Source organism: Aethalodelphis obliquidens, unplaced genomic scaffold, assembly GCF_003676395.1.
Source record: "Aethalodelphis obliquidens isolate GAN/ISIS:26980383/991018 unplaced genomic scaffold, ASM367639v1 scaffold3, whole genome shotgun sequence".
NCBI classification, from domain to species: Eukaryota; Metazoa; Chordata; class Mammalia; order Artiodactyla; family Delphinidae; genus Aethalodelphis; species Aethalodelphis obliquidens.
Window position 1 is genome coordinate 27,495,106 of NW_020837947.1, and position 25,406 is coordinate 27,520,511.

The window sequence follows — 25,406 nt, forward strand, 5'->3', positions numbered from 1 at the left end:
CTTCAATAAGTGGTGCTGGGAAAATTGGACCAGCAAAAAAGAATGAAATTAGAACACTCCCTAACACCATACACAAAAATAAACTCAAAATAGATTAAAGACCTAAATGTAAGGCCAGACATTATAAAACTCTTAGAGAAAAACATAGGCAGAACACACTTTGACATGAATTGCAGCAAGGTCTTTTTGATCCACCTCCTAGAGTAATGAAAATGAAAACAAAAATAAACAAATGGGATCTAATTAAACTTACAAGCTTTTGCACAGCAAAGGAAACCATAAACAAAAAGACAACTCTCAGAGTGGGAGAAAATAATTGCAAACGAAACAACTGACAAAGGATTAATCTCCAAAATATACAAACAGCTCATGCAGCTCAATATCAAAAAACAAATAACCCAATCAAAAAATGGGTGGAGGGGAGGAAGACCTAAATAGACATTTCGCCACAGAAGGCATACAGATGGCCACCAAACACATGAAAAGATGCTCAACATCACTAATTATTAGAGAAATGCAAATCAAAACTACTACTACCTCATACCGGTCAGAATAGCCATCATCAAAAAAATCTATAAACAATAAATGCTGGAGAGGGTGTAGAGAAAAGGGAACGCTCCTACACTGTTGCTAGGAATGTAAATTGGTACAGCCACTATGGAGAACAGTATGGAGGTTCCTTAAAAACCTAAAAATAGAGCTACCATATGACCCAGCAATCCCACTCGTAGGCATATATCCAGAGAAAACCATAATTCGAAAGGATGTGTGCACTCCAATATTCATTGCAGCACTCTTTACAATAGCCAGGACATGGAAGCAACCTAAGTGTGCATCTACAGGGGAATGGATAAAGAAGATGTGGTACATATATACAATGGAACATTGCTCAGCCATAAAGAAGAACGAAATAGTGCCATTTGCAGAGATGTGTATGGACCTAGATATTGTCATACAGAGTGAAATAAGTTAGAAAGAGAAAAACAAATATTATATAATATCGCTTATATGTGGAATCTAGAAAAATGAACAGATGAACATACTGGCAAAGCAGGATAGAGTCACAGATGTAGAGAACAAACTTATGGTTACCAAGGGGGGAAAGGGGAGGTGGGACAAATTGGGAGATTGGGATTGACATATATATACTACTATGTATAAAATAGATAACTAATGAGAACCTACTGTTTAGCACAGGGAACCCTACTCAATGATCTGTGGTGACTGAAATGGGAAGGAAATCTAGAAAGGAGTGGATATATGTATACGTATAACTGATTCACTTTGCCGTACAGCAGAAACTAACACAACACTATAAAGCAACTATACTCCAATAAAAATTAATAAAAAGATCTACTCTCTTAGAAACTTTCAAATATGCAATATATTATTATTAACTATAGTCACTATGCTGTACATTACATCCCTGGGACTTACTTATTTTATAACTGGAATTTTGTACCCTTTGACTCCCTTTTGACAGATGGACAAGGTAGGTGATAGCATTCTAGCCAGAGAAAATAGTATGCAAAATTATGAAAGCATATTGTATGTTCCTCCTTTAAATATAAGAGAAACTGACATCATCCAGGAACTACATATAGTGTTTCTGGGAAGGGTATGAGAGAGGAATAATGTGGCTGGGAAGGCTCGTTGTAGGCATACCACTGGAAAATTCTGAACAGGTAAGTGACACATTAAAGTGCCTTGGAGGGACTTCCCTGGTGGTCCAGTGGTTAAGACTCTGAGCTTCCACTGCAGGGGGCACGGGTTCGATCCCCGGTCGGAGAACTAAGATCCCGCGTGCCGCAAGGTGCGGCCAAAAGAAAAAAAAAAGTGCCTTGGAAAATCATACGGAGGATGTTGATTAAAGAAGAATGAGACCTTCTGCTCCCAGGGGCTTCTTACCATCCAGGTAAGACACAATGAGTAGATATAGAGAGAATGGAATAGATATTTAGTAGGTAAAATGGACAACAATTAATATAATAACATTTAACGTTTATAAAACTCTATTTGTTGGGCACTGACACAGTGCAATAACTAAGAATCCAGGTCCTGGAATCTGACTTCCTAAGTTCAAGCATTCTCCATCCAGTATTTGCCACCATAGAAAATTGCTCAGCTTCCCTGCTCCTTAGTTTCCTTATTTGTAAACTAGGACCTACTTCACGGGACCGTGAGGATTAACTGGTCACTATATGAAAGGCATTTAGAATAGCGCCTTAAAAAGTTAGCAATTATGGTTATCTCATTTTATAGATGAGTAAACTTTAATACACTTAGATTAAGTCTATTCCCAAGGATAGATACTAAATATATTAAATGTTTTTCAAACTTATGTTTGCTTAACTCTAGAGCATGAGCATGTAGCTTCTAGCATGACCCCAAGTCATCTAAAAGACTGTGCTCAGTGATAGAAGCCTGAGAGAAAGGAGAAAATATTTCAGATGATTGATGATCTATATATGATTTAAAAGTTTTATTTACACTTTGGATTTCCTATAGTTTCAGGTTTGGGCCTTACATAATCTTTAATTGTAAGAATTTGTTAAGATACTGATTTTACCCTCCTACCATACTCTCTTCCAAGAGAAAGGTCCCTCTTCTCTAATAGTGTTTGCTGTCCCCAGTTACCACTAATTAAACCGGGGGTGGAAAACAGACCTAGAGGCTGGGCTGGACCAGTCAAATTCTTTTATTTGAATATTTGCACTGAGAAAGTTAGTAGATGACGAGATTGACAGTGAATAGAACAGACCATTCACGGGAAGCAATATTGTGTTTGAGGTTAACAAGAGTAAATCATAGGCAGACTATGGAAGGCTTTGAATTGTAGACTAAAAGCTCTGATTTTATATTAGCAAGGGAAAAGTCACCAAAGATTCTGAGTAGGAAAGTCACACTGTGAACATAAATAAGGATATTGAATTTGTGAGGTCGTAAGGTGAATTGAAGGCCAAAGAGGTCAAGTTTATTGGGAACATAAATTCTTGGATCAAAACAGTGATCTGATATGCAAAATAAGAGAGATAGCTGCAAAAGCCCTTCCAAGGGAGAATTTACAGGACTTGGTGATAGATAAAATATTAAAGATAATTTTAAAAAGGAACAAAGAGTAACTAAAAGATTTAAGTTTAGAATGCAAATTACTAGAAATACAGAATCTAAGAAGCAAACATGCTTTTAGAGCATTGGGTTTTTTGACAGGTTGAGTTTCCAGTAATGATAGAACATTTAAGTGCAAATATCTAGTGGGGTGCTTGACATTAAAAGATTTCAGGGGGCCTTCCCTGGTGGCGCAGTGGTTGAGAGTCCACTTGCCGATGCAGGGGACACGGGTTCGTGCCCCGGTCCAGGAAGATCCCACATGCCGCGGAGCGGCTGGGCCCGTGAGCCATGGCCGCTGAACCTGTGCGTCCGGAGCCTGTGCTCCGCAACGGGAGAGGCCACAACAGTGAGAGGACCGCGTACAGCAAAAAAAACAAAAAAACCCAAAAAAACCCCCAAAGATTTCAGGGCTGGAAAGTACCTTAGAAATTATCATAGTCCAATTGCTTTATCGCTCAAGTGAGAAAACTGAGATCTAGAAGGATAATTTATCCGATACAACACAAGTAATTAATATAGAAGCAGAACTAGAACCCAAGCCTTCTGACTCCCAATCCAGTGCTCCTCTGACTACATTGCACTGCCTTCTCTAGCTGATTGGTGAGAGCAGAAGATATATCAAAATTATAACACTGGGAGTGATCTACAGTGATAAATTATAAAAGTCATGAGATCTGTAGAGAGCTTAGAGCAGAGATGGCAAACAATTTTCAACTTACATGCCAGCTCCAATAAATAAGTAATGACTGCAGGAATACTGCATTGAAACCAATTCTGAATCTGTGTCCAGGCTTATTGAGAACAAATGATATGACTATTAGTGATCCTGGCCAACAGCAAAGTTGATGTGGGCAGCATGTATGCCACCTATTGCTATCAGTAGTCAGAAAGAAAACTAAAGTCATAATCATGAGAAAGAACTGAAAATATTTTTAAAAAAATAACAGCTAAGGACTTCCCTGGTGGTCCAGTGGTTAAGACTCTGTGCTTGCACTGCAGGAGGGCATGGGTTTGATCCCTGGTCGGGGAATTAGGATCCCATATGCTGCATAGTGTGCCCCCGCTCCAAAAAAAAAAACAGCTAGAAAAATATCTAGCTAATAATGATTAGCTTTGCATAAGGTAATAACATTTCCTTTTTATTATTTGGTTCCTATCTTAAATGGGAGGTGTTGGATAAACTGCTGAATGCTTATTGGAAACATGAAGGATTTGAATATTTGGGGAGTCATGATGGAAGAGGCTGAAAAAGATTGAGACAGAGAGAGAGAAACAAACTATTGATTGAACTTTTTTACATAAACAGGCTTATTTGTTCAGTGTGTCCCAGACTTTAGCTTAATTTGATTTTATACAGAGACTACCTAATAAAAATTTTTCTGAAATAAATTATATATGCCAAAGTCAACATTATGAACTGACCACACACATTTATCACCTCTTCTTCCTAATAATCCAGGACGTGGTAACAAAGAAAACACCCATACCACACAAACACGTATATTGATATGTACTATATATGAATATGTACTCAAAATCAATAAAGAAGACAGAGAGTAGGTCATCAGCAGACAAGAAATGTCATCAAATTTCTTAAAGAGAGTACCAGGTAGAAGAGTGTTATAGTGAGTTGAACGGTGGTCCCTCAAAAGATATGTCTATGTCTTAATCTCCAGAACTTGTGAATGTTACCTTATTTGGAAAAGGGGTCTTTGAGATGTAATTAAGTTAATGATCTTGTGATGAGGAGATCATCCTGGATGTTCTTGGTGGGCCCTAAATCCAAGGACAAGCATCCTTATAAGCATGCAGCAAAGGGAGATTACACAAACAGAGAGAAGAAGGCCATGTGAAGACAGGAGCAGAGACTGCAGTGATGTGGCTACAAGCCAAGGAATGCCAACAGCCTTTAGAAACTGCATAAGGCCAGGAACATATTCTCCTCAGAGTCTCTGAGGGAGTGGGGCCCTGCTGACACCTTGATTTTGGACTTTAAATAAAGTTCTGTTGTTTTAAACAACCAAGTTGGTGTTAATTTATCATGGCGGCCACAAGAAATCAGTGCAAGTGGTTTCTAAGGAAGCTGAGAAAATTGGCCTTGCAGAAATACAGAGGAGATTAGAAAACAGCAATTGGAAGCAAGGAGTGGAATGTGGAGTTAAAACGGGGGAATTAATATAAAGTGAGTATAAATTATAATTGTCCCTCCCACCACTCCTTCATTCCAACAGGGGGAATGCCCAGCAGCCAGGCATTCTTCTCTATAGAAATTGCACTGTCGAGAGAAGCAGGGCAGCTGATGTGGCCGTTCCCCAGCCAAACACCCTAAAGCAAGGTTGATCAGTTGGTAAGCCCAGCCCACAACCATAGAGCACTCATTGCCTTATTTTAACAGATAACGAAGAATGAATATACTGTAGCCGTTTTTAAAGGTTCTGGAATTAAAGAGAGGCCAGAAATAAACAGGGGAAAAAAGTCCACAAAGAAAGCTGAAATAATTCAAGGAACAGGAGACAACGAAAAAAAGGAAGGCAGTCTGTTTATCGAGTATATTCAGAGATAATTATGCCAGTTACTAATTTATCGCCTCTCATTCCAAACTCATCCTTCTTTTCCCTGCTTGTGATACTCAAAGTGGACTCTGCTGTCAACGTTTGGGCTTGGCTCGCTGCTAGATGTAGGCTCTGCCGATAGAGGGCTCTGTGAGTGCACTGTAAGGACGGAGGGGAAGGTGCTTTCTGTTCTGATGTTCTTTTTCTCTTAAGGTCCTGCAGGGGTCCTGCTGTGTGCCCCTGTGGCAACCACGCCCCCTCCTCAGAAGTTGAAACTCCGCCTCTGGACCTCATCCTCTGGAGGTTCCAAGTTCCTTCCTTATTCACTATTCCCTCAACTTTGGCAGTAGTAGTAGCTCTTTGCAGGTACTACCTCTGTATACCTTAGAGTTCTCTTTTACCCATTTTAGTGGTGAATACATCTTTTACTGAGTTCACAATTTACTTAGTTCACAATTAGTTTCTCAATTCAAATTACTGGTGTGATAATTTTTGTCCCCTGCCCAGACCCTAACTAACACAATAGTCAGTAAGGTTGTTTTTTTTGTTTTTATTTTTGTTTTTTTTTCTGCGGTACGTGGGCCTCTCACTGTTGTGGCCTCTCCCGTTGCGGAGCACAGGCTCCGGATGCGCAGGCTCAGCGGCCATGGCTCGCGGGCCCAGCCACTCCGCGGCATGTGGGATCTTCCCGGACCGGGGCACAAACCCGTGTCCCCTGCATCGGCAGGCGGACTCTCAACCACTGCGCCACCAGGGAAGCCCAGTCAGTAAGCTTTTTAATATTTAAAATCAAATAAAAATAAACACTAGAGATCACGTAAAACTCTCAGATTTTAGAGTAAAATTAAAGTAAAATTTTCAATAGATGGTTAGAAAATAAAACTGAGTAAATGTCCCAGAAAACAGAACATCCAGTTAAAAGATGGAAAATATGGGAGGTGAGATTGAGGTGTGGAAGGGGGGAGGCGGTGAAAAGGAAGTGTAAGGCTGCCAGTATCTTCATCTTAAAAGATGTGGTAACAAGAGATACAATACATAGTTGATCAAAAATAAAGGGATATGGGGAATTCCCTGGCGGTCCAGTGGTTAGGACTCCGTGCTTTCACCTGGATTCGATCCCTGGTCAGGGAATTAAGATCCCAAAAGCTGCGGCGTGACCAAAAAGGAATATGTATATTATTTAAACTTACAAAGATAACCAAAAAAGGAATTAAATAACAGTAACACTTGCTTACTGCTTTAGATGTATTGATCCATTTATTCTTATAATAAATAGTTATTCTGAGGAATGGACTATTATTTTCCCCATTTTACAGAAGAGGAAAAAGGTGCAGAGAGATTGAGTAACTTGCCTAAGGTCACACAGCTGGTAAATGGCAGAAGTGGGATTCCAGAGTGTGTGCTCTTATCTATTATACTCTACTGTCTCCTTATATGACTTATTGGGAAGAGATGGTTAAGGAAGGTAGAAGGTGAAGCAAATGAGTTAAATTGTCTCTTAGCAGTAGATTAAGGTAATATTTAAAACTCACAAAATAAGAAATGGTGATAAGAGAGAGGTAATCACTGGAAGAAAAAAAATACAGAAAATGTTTAAAGCAGTTTACTCTCAAGGGCAGCACTTTGGGAAGGAAGTGGTGAACCAGGGATTTGTCATTTTCCCTTACAAGTCTTTATGTACTATTAACACATTAATAATAATTTGTTCTAAGCATTTTAAAAGACATATGTTGGGGAGGAAGAAATTTTCCTCTACCCTTCTAGGTTCTGCTGGCTGGTCCAAGAATTAAATTCACATAGATTGCCAGGATGAAATCAAACAAAAGTTTAATAACATGTATACACGGGAGAGACCCAGGAGAACCGAGTAACTTACCAAAATGGCTAAAGCCCTCACTTTAAATACAATCTTCCGCTTAAGACAAAACAGGATGTTGGGGATAGTGTCTTGGGACCTCAAAGGGGAGGAAGGCAATTGACCTGGAGATGGAAAAGCAAATGTTTGGCAAACATGGGACCCAGAGTGAACTCTGATCTCTAAGCCCAGCCTGAGTCTCCCTCACCACGCCTAGTCCACACTCTTGGCAGACGTGTCTGGTGAACGCTGGGACAGGCCCTCCATCTAAATTCTTTTAGGCTGTTGGGGGAAAGTTAAAGGTTCTTCCTGAGTCTTTAGGGCCTTGATTATTTTCAGCTTGAAATAATCCCCAAGCCAAAAAGACATTTTGGGATGGCAAATTTTGCTCCCCTACACATAAAGTTATAAATTATCTTAGATAAGGAGAGAAGAATAGGATCATGAAGCTAAATTATGTATTTAAAAATTTTACATACTAAGTATACCAAGATAATCTTACATCTGCAAACAAGGAAAGTCCCTCCTCACTTGCGGTAGAGATATCTGACCTGAGTCCCTCAGAGGAGGCCTGGTAATTAGTCATAGCAGGGCTTGGGAAGCCCCTCTTTTCACACTTCATAAGAGAAATGAAGCTAGTTTTCAATCTACTAAATAGATACCATTTGAACAATAAGATGAAATTTTAAGCATTAGCAGTCACAAGAGGTCTTATAACTCAGGAAGAGGAATGAGTGTCCAAAAGGTGCCTTTTGTCCAACCAGAGGGTCTCTGGTCACAGACGAAAGATAAGCTTAGAGAGTAATCTTTAATGACAGGAAAGAGCTCTGGACTCTTGTAAGTGTTGATAAAAAGACTCTGGTAGTATAAGCACCATTCTCTACTGTATTTATTAATCTAGAGACTATATTTTCAGCCCTAGTGTTAAATGCATCTCACCAACTCTTACAAATTCAAACTAGTAGTAGATTAAACATTAGTAAATTAAGTGGTTTGGATAAGAAATGGGTGCCTAAGGCCTTACATATCTTTAAACTGGGATCTTTTAGGCACAAATAATGATACATATCGATTTGTTGCCATCTAGTGCTCACCGCTGTAGAGACCTGGATTCAGTTTATGCTGAATTTTTTTTTTTTTCTTTTTCTTTCCTTAGTCTCTGCAGCAGTTTGTTTTTCATGGGGCCCCCTGAGACCCAAATCGAAACATTCTCCTAATAAAATGGTATTCATATGTAGACAACAAATCTATAAATAGCTTTATACACTGTGGGAAGCTCAGTGAATTCTGACCTAACCCATATCTACAGGTTCATCAAGTTTTCTTAGCATGCCACCCTACAGAAAGTTTACAAAGGAGGCTCAATTCCTTCAGCAAGTCATCAGCTAAGCTTGAATGACGATCACTATTACAAGATAATTACTATTCACTCATAAAATTCCCTGCAACATGTATTAAGAGTTGAGAGAGAAGGAATTCCTTTTTACCCAATATGTCAAAGATATTCTGTGAAAAAAAAAAAGAAAAAACTTCTGAAAATCAGCTAGAAATGCTGACTAAATTGCATCATTGAACTCATTGAAAAGCAAATGAAATTCTCAAGGGCCAAAGAGAAGAGAGAACTGAAACAACTGTGGTAAGCAGGCACTGAAGATGTGTCTAACCTCGAGGCATTTGCTGATACCCTGAATGTAGTCCGAGAATGTAATGGCCTCCCAAGACACAGGAGATGAGGCCTTGCTCAGCATAGGAACTGAGATCTTTGCATAAAACTGGAATCCTCAAAAGACTACACTAGCAAAGGGAGACAAGGGGGCTTGAACGTCTAGGCTAAAATTTGGGTAGAGAAAAAAAAACCCTCCCCTTTGAATTATAAATGTGGCCTTTCTTACATGGGATTCGGATTTAAATCTATACTAACCTGATAGGTTGCATATGGGTTATAAGAAAAGGAGAAAGGTCAAAGATTACTCCAAGGTGCTTGGTGTTTGGCTTGAGTAACTGGAAAAAAATGGAGTTGCCATTATGTGAGATGGAGAAAGCTTCAAGTGGGGTTTGTCTGAGGAGGTGGAAGATTAGGAGTTCGGTGTCAGAAAAGATAAGTTTCAGATACTATTAGACATCTAAATAGCGATATCTAGCATGAATTTGGATAAATGAGTCTGAAGTTCAGGAGAGAAGCATGGGCTGGGGAGATATCTTTCGGAGTAGTCTGTATGACCATGGGGTTTTACAAACTAGAAGAAATCACCAAAGGAGTAAGTATAGAGAAGAGGTCCAAGAGGTTAGCTCCGGGATGTTCCAATATCAAGAGGTAAAGAAGATAAGCAAAAACTAGCAAAGGTAACTTAGGAGGAGGAAAAGCAGGAAAATGTGCAATCACCAGTCAGAAAATATACTAAGAGAATTGACTGCATTAAATATAGCACTAAAATTATATAAAATACTGAGGAATAAACCTAATAATAATATGAAAGACTTAAATAAAAGTTCTCTTAATTTTAAAAACCCACCATATTTGGCACTTTTATTATAATTGATAAAGAAACTTTGGAGTCAAAATAACATAGTATGAATCATTAAAATGAATGAAATAGATGTATATTACTGACATAAAAAGCCCTCTGGAATAATAATACATGATAAACACAAAAACGATGTGGCAGGACAAAATCTATAGTATGAAGTTGTCTTTATAGTTTAGCATATTTAGTATATATGTGAAAGAAAGTCTGGAAGAACGTATAAAAGACTATTGCCAGTGATTTACATATAGCAGACTTTCACTTTCCACATTATAAACATCTGGATGATTGTTTGAATTTTTACTGTAAGCACATATGAACATTATTAACAAAGTTAGAATTTAAATGATATTTATATGGCATGTATAATTGCATGGAAAGGTATAACATAATGTTAATTCAAGAAAGCAGAAACAAACAGCTTACATAAGATATGACCAAAATTAGAATATGCAAGGAAAACAGACTGCAAAAAAAAAAATCCAAAGAAGTTAACTGAGAGTCTCTTTGGGAATGGTACTGCTTATTTTTTCCTTTCTCCTTGATTCTATGTCTTTTAAACTCTCTGTAACGTGAGTTTTCTTACTTTTGTTTTTCCCGTTTACTATGAAGATTTCCAAACACACAAAGAAAAAGTATAATAAAATACCAGGTACTTATCAGCCAGCTTCAACAGCTATCAAACTTTAGATAGATATGTGTCATCTTTCCCCCACCTGTTTGTTTGTTTGTTTTTTTTTCTGGAATATTTTAAAGCAAATCTCAAACATCTTGTCATTTTACTGTACAGACTTAAAATGATCACATTCTTATATTATCACAATACCATTTTTTCATCTAAAACAAAAATTCCTTAATATTGTATAATACTTAGCCCATACTGAAAAATCTGGGATTGCCTAAGACATGTCTTTATAAAGTTAGTTTTGAATGAGAATCCAAACAAGGTCCCATCACTGCATTCTGTTAAGCTTCCAGAATCCTTCTCCAGCAGTGTTATGGGCTAAGTTAACCCTCCAAAGTTCATATGTTAAAATCCCAACCCCTAGAACCTCAGAATGTGACTATTTTGGGAGATAAAGTCTTTAAAGAAATAAGTAAGTTAAAATTAGGTCATTAGGGTGGGCCCTAATCCAGTATGACTGACGTCCTAAGAAGAGGAGATTAGGACACACACAGGTACAGAGGGAAGACTATGTGAAGCCTCAGGGAGAAGGCAGCCATCTACACACCAAGGAGAGAGGCCTCAGAAGAAACCAACACCTTGCTAACACCTTAACCTTGGACTTCTAACCTCCAGAACTGTGAGAAAATAAATTCCTGTTGTTTAAGCCACCCCGTCTGTGGTACTTTGCATGGCAGCCCTAGCAAGCTAATACAAGCAGTAAGGCCACCATCTGTTCTAACTGGTTTAATGCAATCCTGTACTGGGGATAAATATTTTGTATATCAACCATATTTTTGTTTTATAATAAATTCACTATTTATATTTATTTAATGTTTTGAATACCCTAAATCTATTTTCATGAATGATTAGCCAATTTTATGATAATTACCACCACTACTACTCAATTGTTTGCCTCTCCTAGTACTAGTAGAGTGTCCTCAGTCTTGCACTCTTGGTTAATGGAAGTGAAAGCAGCATATTAGCTTTCTCCAGTGTGAATGGGGCTCATGAATATGTTAATTACATACTCAGATGCCTACTGGATATATTATCCTACTGAAAACAAACATCTTTTCCTCCATACCTGCTCTTCCTGCCTTTCATTGTTAATTAATTAGCCATTCTCCATCCAGGTACCTAAGCCAGAAACCTCAGTACATTAAAACCATTTTCTATAATTTTAAAATACTGTTAAACTTACAGAAAAAATAAAATTGCAAGAATAGTATAAAGAACATCTTTGCCCAAATTCTCCGATTGTTGATATATTACATTTGCTTCATTGTTCTCTCTCTGTATGTATATTATTTATATTTTTATTGACTTATATTTTTATATATGCTTTTTTTCTGAACCATTTAAGTAAACTGTAAACATGAAGCTTCATGACCTTTAAACTCTTCAGTGTGTATTTGCTAGAAGTGAAGGTATCTCCTACATTACCAGAATACAGTCATCAAAATCAGGAAACTGATATTGTTAAAATACTACCATCTAGTCCACAGACCCCCATACACACTTTGTCAACTGTCCCAGTAATATCCTTTATAGCAAAAAGATCCAATTCAGAATCATATGGTCCATTTAATTGTCATGTCTCTTTAGTCTGTTACAAACCGAAAATGTTCTTTAGACGTTCCTTTGTCTTTCATGACCTTGACACTTTTGCAGAGTACAGGTCTATGATTTTGTAGAATGTCCCTCAGTTCGGGGTTGTCTTATCTTTCTTCATGATTAGATTCAGGCTATGCATTTTTTGGCAGGAATATCAAAAAAGTGTGTTCTACGGTTTCCTACCATATACATATACATATATATGTGTGTGTATAATCTCTTAAAACTCTCACCCTCTAGTTTTAGCATACATTGATGATTCTTGCCTGAATCAGTTTTTACTATAATGGTTGCCAAATGGTGATGTTTCTACCTATATCATTCTCTCTACATTTATTAGTTGGCAGTCTAATGTAAGGAATAGCTTTTCTTTATCCCCATTTTTTAAAATTCATGTATTTATGTCAGCATGGACTCAAGTATTCTTATTTTCTTCAGTGGATCATAATTTATTAACATTATTATAGTGATGCTCAGATTGACCCAGATGTGGCTAATGGGGGCCCCTTCAAGCTGACTTCTTTGTCCCCTTGATATGTTCCCTCATTCTGTGAGAGCTTCTTTAACTTCTGGTGCCAAAAGGTTTTCCAGGGTCATGTTATACTTGCCATACTCCTGCTCTGAATCAGCCATTTCTCCAGCATCTCTAGTCCCTTTTAGTGGAGAATGGTGTTTAGAAACCAAGATCTAGGTTCTATGTGCTCACTGCTTCTAGGATATCATGCTCCTAGACCTTTTGAACAGAGAGCAAGGGGAGAGATAGAAAAATATAGATAGATAGATAGATAGACAGACAGGAGACACACATACACACAAGTATGTATATATTGAAAACTTATTTATTTCAATATACTTATTTCTGTATGTGTTTATGTATATATTGAAAACCGAGAGTTCACACTGACTTAACCAATTCCAATCCACTACTACCACAAAAGTCATTCTGGAATTCCTTTTTTTCCTATTTGTAACTCCCTTCTCTGTCAGAGACACTTGGCTCCCATTAACCTCAATATATATACTTATTTCCTCACTCCCATTTCATGTAGCCATTGTAGCCCTGACGTGCTTGCCACCTCTTCACCTGGCAAGGGAAAAAGCAGTTTATCATTTTCTATTCATTCCTATCACTCATTCCTCCATCCAATCAATCACCAAGTCCTAACATTTTCTACCTCCCCAAATCTCTTGAACTGATACACTTCTGTCCGTTCTGACCGCTCCTAGCCTTGCCCATACCACCATCATCTCTTACATGGTCTGGTCTAAAACAACAGCGTCCTAACTGATATTCCTGGATCTATATTTGCTTTCTTCCCATCCATGTTTCTACACTACAGTCAGAGTTATCTTTCTGAAATGAAAAGTTGACCATTTACTCCATGGTTAAAACTCTTCAATGGTACCCCATTGACCTCACAACATATTGTCTGGGTTTCTTCATAACTTGCTTATCTCTCTTGTCTTACTTCCTCCAAAAGCCCCCAGTCTCATTCTCAACATTTCAGTAAGCCATGCTGGTTCTTGGATTATGCCAAGCTTTCTTTTAGTGAGGATTATACTCCATTTTTTTCTACCCAGAAACCCTTCCCAACCTGGACAACTCTACACATTGTTTAGGTCTTTGCTTAAATGTCACTTCTGCTATGAAACATTCCCTGACCACACACACACACACACACACACACACACACACACATGCGCATACCTCTGTAAGCTATTGTGAGGTCCAGGCAAGAGATGATAGCAGGTGTACATCTCATCCAGTCTGATAGACTGGGGAATGTGTTATTAAAATGTCTAATAACGAGCAGCTAGAGTTATAACCTCTCTTTGTAAAGTGGGTCCTTACGTCACAGTTGTGAGGACAGATGAAAAGTACATAAAACACCTACAATGCAAAGCCAATATATGTCATCTATTATTCATTCAACAAATGTTTATGAAGTACCAACTACTTGATATGTTCTGTGGTAGATACTGGGGCTTGGAAAGTTAAGGTATAATGCAAACAATTAAAATATAACTTACAGAATCAGTATCGAATGCATAACCAGATATATAGCAGGAATGTTTGGTGAAATCAGTCAAACTGGTTAAGATTCAAAGGATGGACAACATTTGGGCTGAGACATGGAGAAGTAGGAGTTTACAAGGAAGGATTCTTCAGGGAGAGGGGACAATATGCAAGAACTGGGGCATGAAAGGGTATGGATTGTTTTGCATGGTAAACGTAATTCAATATTGCTAAAGCATAAAATTGAAACAATGCAATGAGAGATGAAACTAGTCAGGGAGATGCAGTGTCTTGTATCCTAGGCAAAGTAACTCGACTTTCTCCTACAGATCATCTTTGAATAATTTTCAGGAGAGTGATATTATCAGACTTACATTTTTAGTGAGGTCATTCTGGTAGCAGTGTGCAGAATGGAATTCAGCGATCAAAACTGGAGTCAAGAGACTGGTAAAGAGGCCAGCTCACAATAATCCCTGTGAGAAGTGATGAAACTTGGCAGGAGGCAGTAGAGTTAAGATGGACAGACTATACCCTGGGTGGGGGGGTGGTGTTAAAAAGGTAGAATGGACCTGATTTGATGTTAAGAGGCATTCAGGTTGGTCTACAGGCATTTAACTAGAACACTGGGAGGATAAAACCAAGACAGAGATCCAGAAAGAGAATTAGATTTTAAGTGGAAAGATGAACATCCATTGGATTGGTAATATTTCTCACTGACTTGAGAAATTTCTCACAGGATTTAGAGAAACAAATGAGATATGCTTTGTAGGGTGTGGTGATGCTAATAGCAATGGAAAAGCAGGCCTCCAAAGAAATATGCATAATGCTCTTACCGTACAAACGAAGCAACAGGTTTTAGTGTGTGACTACAACTGCAGAAAATTCAAGAGTCCGGGAGTGACTTGACTAGTATTTTTCCATCCCTGGTGACTCAGAGCTAAAGATGGCGCTGTGGCAAAAATTAGAAGGTGGGAGGGGGCACTGGGTGTAGCAAAAGATGACTTTTGGGGGGTTGCTGTTCTGCTTTAAACACATAGTGAGATAACTCAGCACCAGATGAATCGTGGACAATTTTTTCCTTAAGATTTGGTCTGTAGTACAACTCTGCATTCTCCACGCTTAAAAGGAGGTTTCATTTCGTGGGCGCGATCGCCTGGGGGGTGACGAGAGTGTTTCTTTGCCTCATTCATATTTCCTAACCTTGGCGGGTTCCATCACAGCCTCCATCTCGCTTTGCCACCTCCCGTTTTTCCCAGCGCTGGCTATAGTTCTGAGGAGCAGAGCGCTTCCTCGGGGCGACAGTGGGGACACGAGCAGGCTCCGAGAAGCACCTGAACATTTCCATGGTCCCTTCGCGCTCCAGAGGGAATGTATTCTTTCTGTTTGGAGGACGGCGGCCTGGAGCTTCCCGCGCGGGCGCGAGGAGTTCAGCGCTCGGCCCCTGAGCGCGTGCCCGGCCGCAGCCTGAGGGCCCGCGGGCGGGTGCGCGCGCGCGTGCGCGCCCGGCCTCCGTTCCGCAGACGCCGCGACGCAGCGCCTCTGGGCCCAGGCTTAGGTAGCGCGGGGGCGGGGCCGCGGGAGGGGGCGGGGCCGCGGAGGGGCGCCGAGGTCCGGCAGAGTTCCCGGCGGTGAGTCGACGCCGCATCGGTTGTCATGGGAACGGCGGCGTAGGCAGGCGCTGACGTCAACTGGCGGCGCGCTGCCCGCACTGCGGCACCCAGCGGGCGCTCAGAGCCGGAGTATCTGGCGGCTGGGGAGGCGGTGCGGCCGTCTGGGTCTCAACCCACCCCGCACGGTCCCGGCGTCGGCTCCGGAGGGACCCTGGGCAGGTCTGCGCCCTCTTCGTGAGTACCCTGCAGGCCTGCTGGTGGCGGGAGCCCGGGCTCGGGCGCTCGGCCTGCCGTGGCCCTCTTCGGGGACAGTGGCGTGGAGGGCTGCTCGGGTCCTAAGGCGCGGGGGCGGCGGGCCGGGGAGGCCGGACGGGGGCTTCCCTGCACCACTGCAGTCTGACCCGCCGAGCGCGGCAGAGTGGAGGGATGGGGTTTCCGAGAGTTACCTCTTCGTACTTAACTTTTCATCTCCCATTCCTGGGCTCCTTTTCTCCGGAACGCTGAGCGTGGTGTCGTGAAAGAGTGAATGCAATCTTTGCCTTTCCTATTCCCGATTCTGGTTTAACAGCGTTTAAATCAGATGCGCACTAAGTACGTACGTTTATTTCCTTTTAGGGTGTCAACCTGGTGCTGAATCTTGAACCCGTGAAATACCTTCTTAATTACATCTGAGAAAAGGTGATAGATGTGTTACGTTTCTAAGAGTATAGTTACATTAACAGGGTCGTTTCGATATGTATACAAATAGAAGAAAACGTATACTATTTAGGGATCCCTGCCAAATGGCTGTGCTACATTTCCGCATTACTGTGAAAACATCTACTGACTGGAGCATATGGCTTCTCCTTCTTTTGAGAAAAGGATGCTAACAGTTTTTCCACCTGTTGCGTTTATGATTGCTGTTACTGCTTGGGCGTTCCGGAAGAAGATTGCTTATTATGAGCACTCTGAGAAATTAAATATATATATATATATATATTTGAAAGAAGTTCAAATACCAAAAGTTTTTTTAATCGTATTTAGAACCTTATATATTTATGGAGACTATTCTGATATATTAGTTTAATTATGTATACGGGTTTTGTTTGTTTCCTTTTATCCCGTGCTGTAAAATTCGGTCAAGGAGCGAATCATCCAAGCCTCTGCTTTTTCTTCCCTTGATCTTTAGTCATTTATTGGCTGATAATCAGGCGTTTAGAGAAAACATAAAATGAGATGAAATGTAATGCAGTTAATTTCCCTATTTTGTATCTCTTAGCAGGTCCTGTAAAAGGGTTTGTGAGGGAGAAACTTTTAAATATAATGACATATATGAGATTCACAGATGTCATTTTAAGTTTGACCTTAATTTTTGCTGATGATCTTATCGAATATTAGTCATTCTATAATGTATTTGCCATAGTACACATTACCATTTAGAGATGATAATTTCTGTAATGTATTTGCTATGTTTATCATTAAATTAATATTAGTGTTTACTAATTGGATTGTACGTTAGACTACTAAATAGTAGTAAACAATGTAAATACATAATTTAATATTTTTTGTCTATCGCATAATTGTTTATTTTTAATACTATAATAATGGACATAAAGTAATGGGCCAGCCACTGTGCTGATAACTTTGCTTTTCAGTATTTCCTTTTCTCCTTACAATAAAGTAGGTGCTGTTTCAATTTCCCAGGCAAAAAAAAAAAAAAAAAGAAAGCTTAAGCCTGACTCATTTTGACCCTAGAACCATTATTACTGCCCCCTCCCACTTTTAAAATGGGATACATAGATGAAGAGAGCACAGGCCTAGCGCTCCACAAGCTAGCAGTTTGGTGGGGGACGGTCACAGAAGATTTTACCAGAGTGAAAATTCAAGGCCTAGGTAGGAGGTATGAAGATCAAGGTGCTGTCGGAGCACAGAGGAGACATATTTAACGATTGCTGTTACTACTTGGGCTTTCAGGAAGAAAATTGCTTGTTATGAGGACTCTGGGAAATTTAAAAAATATACATTTGAAAGAAATTCAAATACCAAAAGTTTTTAAAACCATCTTCAGAATCTTGTTTATTTATGGAGACTGTCTCTAACCCCTCAAAGTTAGCGAGCTCCCTAGAGAAGATACTGATACTGACCTGGGTCCTTGGACTCTTTAATCAATAGAAATTGATACGAGGGCAGACAAGAAGTTTAGGCGAGGCTTTATTGGGACTTTCGTTGTTTCACGAGGGAGTGAAAACGGGAAGCGGGGTGGTGGGTCGGGATGTGGGGCGGAGCTGGTTCCTTAAATGAGGAGAGGTTGGGGCCAGATTTGTGGGCTGGGCTGGAGGCGTGGCTTAGGTGTTCTGCCCACCCCATTGGTGGTGCTGTGTGCAGGGATCCTGCACAGTATCCTGCTGCTTTTGTTCCCAGCACCTCAGAAGTTGGGTTTTGGCCCTTTTGTATCTTACTGTTCATGATTTTGCCCCAACTGTGCATGCATGCAGTTGTTTTTAGTCCCTTATAGTTTATGTTTGTCCAGGTGCAGACACACCAGTAAAGGGACCCAGGTTCCAGGTCTTAGCCTGTGTCAAAGGATAGTTAGGAGTTAGAGAGACAAGAGAGGAAGGGCATTTTTCAGGAGAGAGGGGTGTATGTGTAATGGTACAAAGGCAAGAAAGAGTTTGGCACATTTGAGGGCCTGCAAGTGGTTTCACAGGGCTGGAGCCCACAGTGTGGAAGTGTGGCTAGAGAAGGGGAGGTGGAGAAAGGCAAGGGGTCAATTCACTAGTAGCTTTGGACCCCAGTGGGAAGGACCTCATGTTTTCCAGTATTGGGAGCTACTGAAGAGTTCTAAACAAAGAAATGATTCCATCACATTTGTATTTTAGAAAATTCCTCTGGTGGTTTATTTTTTAAGGGTAGTGTGATGGAGGCATGGAAACAGTCTTAAAACAAACAGCAAAATCCTTCCATAGTCTTTCTGTACCTCATAGCTACTGCCTCATGTCACTGCCTGTGCAGGGTGGAGGGAGACAGTTGGAAGCAGAATTGTAGAAAGAATTATCTACACATTTCTTCTACAGGTCTTACCTTCCATTCATTCCTCCACCTGTGGCTGCCAGGTTTCTGTCCCTCCACAAAAAGCTTTGCACATGTGACTTCCTGACTGCAGATCCAGTGGACACTCTTCAAATCTTGCAAGAACTCTTGGTACCACACAGTGTAGACCACTTCTTTCTTGAAACTCTTCTCCCAGTTTTTCATCTATCTCCCTGATGTCTTTTTAGTGTATTTTGTGGGCTCCCGGAATTCTGTGTTTGGCCCTTTTTTTTCTTGCAACCATCACAAATATAAATAAATGATGCCCAAATCTTTAGACTCTTATCTCCTTGCTGGATTACTATATCACCTACCAAACACAAACTGATTTTATATATATATATATTTATATGAATCTCCATACACATACACACACACACACACACACACACACACACTCTATATGTGTATACAGTAATAATAGCTATCATTTTTGAAGAGCTTGCCATGCTCTAGGCATTGTGCCTAGTGTTTCACCTGCATATTCTTATTTCATCTTTACAAAAACACTGTAAGTGATTTACTGTTATCATTGTCTTTTGAAAGAGTAGGAAATTGAGATTAATCTACTGACAGGTAGAACTGAGATTTGAATCCAGAAATCTGACAATAGAGCCAATGCTTATAGCTGCTTAATACCCGTCAGATATCCAGCTCAACATGCCCCGCTAAAACTCACTGAGTGTCCCCATAAGAAGTATATATTATAATTGTAGCTAATGTTATTGATGCTTGTTCTAAGGCACTGTTTTAACCTTTTAATCATTTAACTCTTATAACAGCCCTTTGAATAGTCACTGTTAGACTGATTTTACAGATGAGGAAACATTGCCCAGCCCATACAAGTAACCGTGGGAGATTACAGTAATTCCAGGACTTGTGTTTTAAACTACTTCACTACACTTGTGCTATACTGCACTATATTCCAATTAATGATACTACTGGTCTAATTATTTCCTTTTGAAAAAGATGAGAATCATCCTTGACTCTTTGTTCTATCTCTTCAGTAGTTTTTATTTAATCTGTCTAAAATGTCATACATTTTCTGTTCAAGATAAAACAGAAGAATATAAGTAAACCTTTTCTTGATGACTCAGTCATAATATAGTTCAGCTATTTTCCTATATATTGAATCACCATGGAATACTATAAATATTAAATCCTTATTTGCTTTATTTTTTTTTTTTTCTACTTATGTGCTGTCAGGTTTCAATTACTGATACAGTTGTCTTTGCAGCCTCTCTCTTTTCTAATTTGGGGTAGATTGGAAAGATGATCAGGCTTATTGGATCTATTATCTTCTAGAAAGAGTTAATGCTGTTTCCTATCAATAAAGAATAGGAGGTTTTACTCTGTGTATTTAATGATGTCTATTTTGTCTGTATACCGGATAGTTGTTACAGAAGTTAACTCACATAATTAGTGTATTTGTATAATCATTATTTTCTTTTTAGCATTTGTTATCAGACTTTTCTGTCCAAATTACTCCTAATACTAAAGGAACACGAATGTGGATCCCCAGGGATCTGCAACCTTAACTGATAATTGTTGAGTCAAATCAATTTTTTTTAACAGTCTTCATTTTTATTCTTAAAAATATATGCATATTGTGTTCTAATGTGAGAATTAATGTCTGTTTTGGACACACACCCTCATCTTTTACAAAAACTGGAAATTTAAGAACATATATACTGAGTTTATCCATGGTTTTGATACACAGTGAAACACACCCAGGTATTTATTTGAGAAGATGGAATGAATGCTTGTGCTTAACCTTCTCTTGCAGCATTTTCAGTGGCAGGTACAGAAATATTTAATTATCTGTGAATGTGCTACCCAGAAGCATACTTTACTAGTGTAATAGTGTATGTGCTTGGGAAAGTCACTTCTGATATGGAGTTTGGTTTCTCAAAAGTACATAGAAGTGTTCATTTTTTTTTACTTAAAATACTTTAAAAGATGTATTAATATACTAAGTTAGATGTTTATTGCCTTTCAAAAATTTTTTAAATTTTTTGTTTCAAATATATAAATATTTTACTCAATTATGATCCAGTTTGCTTTACTTTAAGACTCTAAACTGATTCAGATGTATTTAAGTCATTTACATAAGGTTGTTATAAGAGAACTTAATTTTATTGGTATAAACCTGATGAGGTAGTAGACAATCACATAATCTTGTGTGAAGAGTATTTTATAATTTTTATTTGGAAATTCCATATTACAAATAAATCCTCTTTGTTTTAATAGGATCCTTATTGAATCAGTGCTTTACACTATAACTCAATGCTCTCCATGAAGCTGAGATATGCCCACTGGTAAGATTTCTATGAAATTTATCTATACAGTACATATTATTTATTTTAAAGTTTGGATTATTTTAAGGGATTCTTCAATTAAGGAATGAAGTAGATGTCATCAACTGAAAATTACATTTAGAGATATTTCATAGTTTGATATTTAGCTTTCTATGTAATGTTGGTGATTAAAGTTAATATGTATTCATTGGCTGGCAATTTGGGACTCAGCTGGGCAAGGTAAATGATAACAACATATGGTTAGTTTTTATTTTTTATTGTCAAAATGGATTTTTCACTTTAGAGTAGACTGTGGCAAACTTTTTCCTAAAAGGCAAGCTAGTAAATATTTTAGGTTTGGTCTCTGCTACAACTCCTCAGCTCTTCCATTGAGGCACAAAAGCAGCCATAACAGTTCTTAACAGAATGGGCCTGGCTGTGTTTCAATAAAACTTTATTTATTAAAACAGGTGACTGGCCTGCAGGTAGTAGTTTGCCAATACCTGCTCTTGGGCATTCATTCATTGAGCATTTATTTATTTGAAACATGTTTATTGAGTACTTACTCTGTGCTAGACCCCATGATAGTAGCTAGGGATGTAGTTATGAACTACCTCATATAATGGGAGAGACACAGTATATTTATGTATATAGATATACAAATAATTACACAAATTCAAGTTGGGTTAAGTGCTGTGAAGGAAAAGAACAGTCTGTCTTGTGAGAAACAGAAATTTAGATGAGGTTGTCAGGAAATGTTCCGCTTTAGAGGCAACATTTAAACAGGTATCCTTTTTTTTTTTTAACGTCTTTATTGGGGTATAATTGCTTTACAATGGTGTGTTAGTTTCTGCTTTATAACAAAGTGAATCAGTTATACATATACATACGTTCCCATATCTCTTCCCTCTTGCGTCTCCCTCCCTCCCACCCTCCCTATCCCACCCCTCCAGGCGGTCACAAAGCACTGAGCTGATATCCCTGTGCTATGCGGCTGCTTCCCACTAGCTATCGACCTTACTAAACAGGTATCTTAACACCAGCCAGCTGTGAGGAGTTAGAGGAAGTTTGCACCAGGTGGAAGCAGCTTCACATGGGAGATTGCTTGTTCTGGCAGAAGAGCTAAAAACAAGGATGTCTGGCTAGAATGTAGGGACCTAAGGGGATATTTATTTTTTGTTTTTTTTAAATAGATCTTTATTGGAATATAATTGCTTCATAATACTGTGTTAGTTTCTGTTGTACACCAAAGTGAATCAGCCATATGCATACATATGTCCCCATATCCCCTCCCTCTTGAGCCTCCCTCCCATCCTCCCTATAGGGATATTTGTTTTAATTGAAGCTGTAGAGGTAGACAGACCAGGAAGTAAGAACCATGTAGGCCATGTGAAGGACTTGCTTTATTTTGTCCTAAGTGAACTGGGAAACTTACAGGGTCTTAAGCAAGGTACTAGCATGATCTGATTTATGTTTTAAAGGGGAAAACAACTTTCAGCTTTTAATATTTGTTGAAGGCTGATTGTTGGCCAGGAAAGCACTAGTCATTTTTCATGAAAAAATGATCTTTGACATAGGATTATTCCGATTTTACACATAAGGAAAATGAAGTTTAGAGATGTTAAGTGACTTGTTTAAGGCCACATAACAGTCGTAGGTGCTACTGTGTATCATAAGTAAAGAGTTAACTTAGCAAAGGAAACGTTTAGAGGGAGTAGCCTGAAAGGTAAGATGGATATAGGTGAGTGTGGTGTCACCAAAGCCAAAAGAAAAGTTTTTAAGAAAGAAGGACTAACCCTTTTAACTCATGCGGGTATTTACAAGGCTGTGGGGGTTTTATTTTTTAACATAATATGTGTGATAATAGAGTTGCATAGAAAATGACATGAATCATTATCATTTGTAGTTGAGAGTGAAGCAAAGGTGAAGACCAAAGTTCGCTTTGAGGAATTGCTTAAGGCCCACAATGATCTAATACGTGAAAGAAGAAAACTGAAGGAAAAAATTGGCAAATCTGGAGAAAAAATCTCAGTGAGTAACTGATCATTTGGTAATGGTGTCTTGTATATCTGCATAAAATTATGACTTTCATATGAAAACTCCAAGGAACTTTGGAAATTAAAAACAGTAAAACAGTAAAGAGATTTTTCAGCTCAACGGAAGAGGATTATTCCTGGAAAACAAACTATTTAAAAACAGTAAATCTGTGTTGTGGTCAATAACGTGGTAAAGTAAAGCTTGCATTAGAATCAGCCTCACTCTTCACTCTTTGAGTATTGAGTTCTTGAGTGCTGTCCTACAAGAATAACAGACCAACTGGTTAAAGTGATTAGGGATAACAGGGAAACGCAAAACTAGCCATATTACACGTTCTTGAAGAAAACCAAGATTTTTAACCCAGAATTGTGAAGAACTTAAGAAATAATATCTTACTTCGGATATTTAATGGCTTATCTTTATTTAGACTTCTTCATCTGATTCTACCCAGCAGAGCCAGGAGAAATCAGTGGAACCTTAAAGAAATACTTATCCTTTTCTACTTGAGGTATACTTTCAAATGATAGAATTTTTGGTAGCACCCTTGAAGGGATTGAAAATACAGAACTCAAAGCAATACTAAACAAATCAGCAATTAACTACAACCTGATTCCCAAGGTATTATAGAATCTGTAATAGTATCCCAGTTAATGCACTGTTCACTCCTCAAACCTATCTCGCTATTTCCATTGCACCTTTTACCTCTTTGACCATAATCTCCACACAAATAAATAACTTCATGCATGTCCTGGTAATTGGTACAAAGAATACATACATTTCTTTGGCAGGAGTTTTATGAGTTATATGCATCCTACATTTTACTTGTAGCATATTTTACCCTAGTCTGTATTTTGTCATGAGACCCGTTCATTTTAATACTGTCTGGCAGCCGTCAGTGTAATAGTTATATTCTCAAGTGAGGCAAAAAAAAAAAAAAAAGTTATAGCATTGGCTAGAATGCAGCTGCACACATGTGAGGGGTTCATAGTATACCAGTACTACTGCATACTAATTAAGAACTGCTGACAGAATGGATCAGATTAGGTCTCCCATAGTGGATGCTGCTCTAAAATAGAATATGCCACTTCTGGTGTACCAGTGTGCAGCATGGTAGGGAAGAGTGGCATACGGACGATGCAGCATTGCTTACTGGGATATGCCCTCCCCTTGAGTAAGGTGGTGTACATTTGGCAAAAGCAGAAAGAACCCTGGACACAACTGTCTGCAGAATATTTTTATGGACTCAGTCAAAGTAGAAACTCATACTTTTCTCACTGTCAGAACTGGGCCTTTTGTGCATGAACAAGGTGCAGTTTAGGCCAGGAATGCTAAATTAAATGGATAACTAGAAAATGGGCAGAAGATATGTTAATTTATCCAAGGTCCAGTTTAGATGTTGGGGACACACAAGTGGGAGGTGATTAAATGTAATCTGCTCAGCCTCTTTTGGCACACACCAGGCCATTCAAGGTCTCTCTTAATTCAGAGATAAGTATTCTTAAAAAAAATATTTAGGAAGAGATTTTTCAGCTCAACGGAAGAGGATTATTCCTGGAAAACAAACTATTTTTGAAATGATTTACTTTAGCAAACAGAGGAGGAATACCTGCTTTTATTTACTAGATAACGGTGCTCTCTATCTTTCAAGCACTCTTCTAAACATTTTATGTATATTCACTCATTTTCGATACAAACAATAAAATTATGAAGTTTTATATCCTACATTAAAGAAATACTTATACTTAGATGGGGAAACTAGATCACAGAGAGGTTGAGTAACTTACCCAAAGTTAGTGGCATAGTTAGTGGTAGAACCAGGATTCAAACTCTGACAGTCTGACTGCAGAATCCATTCTCTTAACCACAACCCAATAGGACCCCTTTTAATAAGGCATGAAGTGATGGGATCTCTTCAGAACAAGAACAAGGACTCCCATGTGCAGAACAGGCTGACACTGAAAAGGAAGCAAGCTGAAATAAGAAAACTAGGCAAAGAGAAAGCCATAATAAAATTTGTAATAATGGCAGGTGCATTTTACTGTTTTTCAACTG

The 25,406-nt window shown here is 38.8% G+C and overlaps 1 protein-coding gene and 1 long non-coding RNA gene across 5 annotated transcripts in view; one reads left to right on the forward strand and one right to left on the reverse strand.

Moving 5' to 3' along the window:
- The window catches only part of LOC113605828 (uncharacterized), a 101,227-nt gene extending 85,493 nt beyond the window's left edge, over positions 1–15,734 (reverse strand). Inside the window, exon 1 of the long non-coding RNA XR_003427373.1 lies at positions 15,175–15,734. This is a non-coding gene — a long non-coding RNA (uncharacterized LOC113605828). The remainder of the gene's footprint in view (positions 1–15,174) is intronic.
- A 283-nt stretch (positions 15,735–16,017) lies between these two features.
- Positions 16,018–25,406, forward strand: part of AHI1 (Abelson helper integration site 1) — a 215,619-nt gene continuing 206,230 nt past the window's right edge. For 2 of the 4 annotated variants that reach the window (XM_027085763.1, XM_027085773.1), the window contains exons 1-4: positions 16,018–16,185; positions 16,567–16,629; positions 21,271–21,338; positions 23,224–23,348. In XM_027085763.1, the coding sequence (XP_026941564.1) occupies positions 21,329–21,338; positions 23,224–23,348 (135 nt within the window). In that variant the 5' untranslated portion in view covers positions 16,018–16,185; positions 16,567–16,629; positions 21,271–21,328. The remainder of the gene's footprint in view (positions 16,186–16,566; positions 16,630–21,270; positions 21,339–23,223; positions 23,349–25,406) is intronic. The other 2 variants (XM_027085784.1, XM_027085793.1) reach the window with 1 other exon arrangement.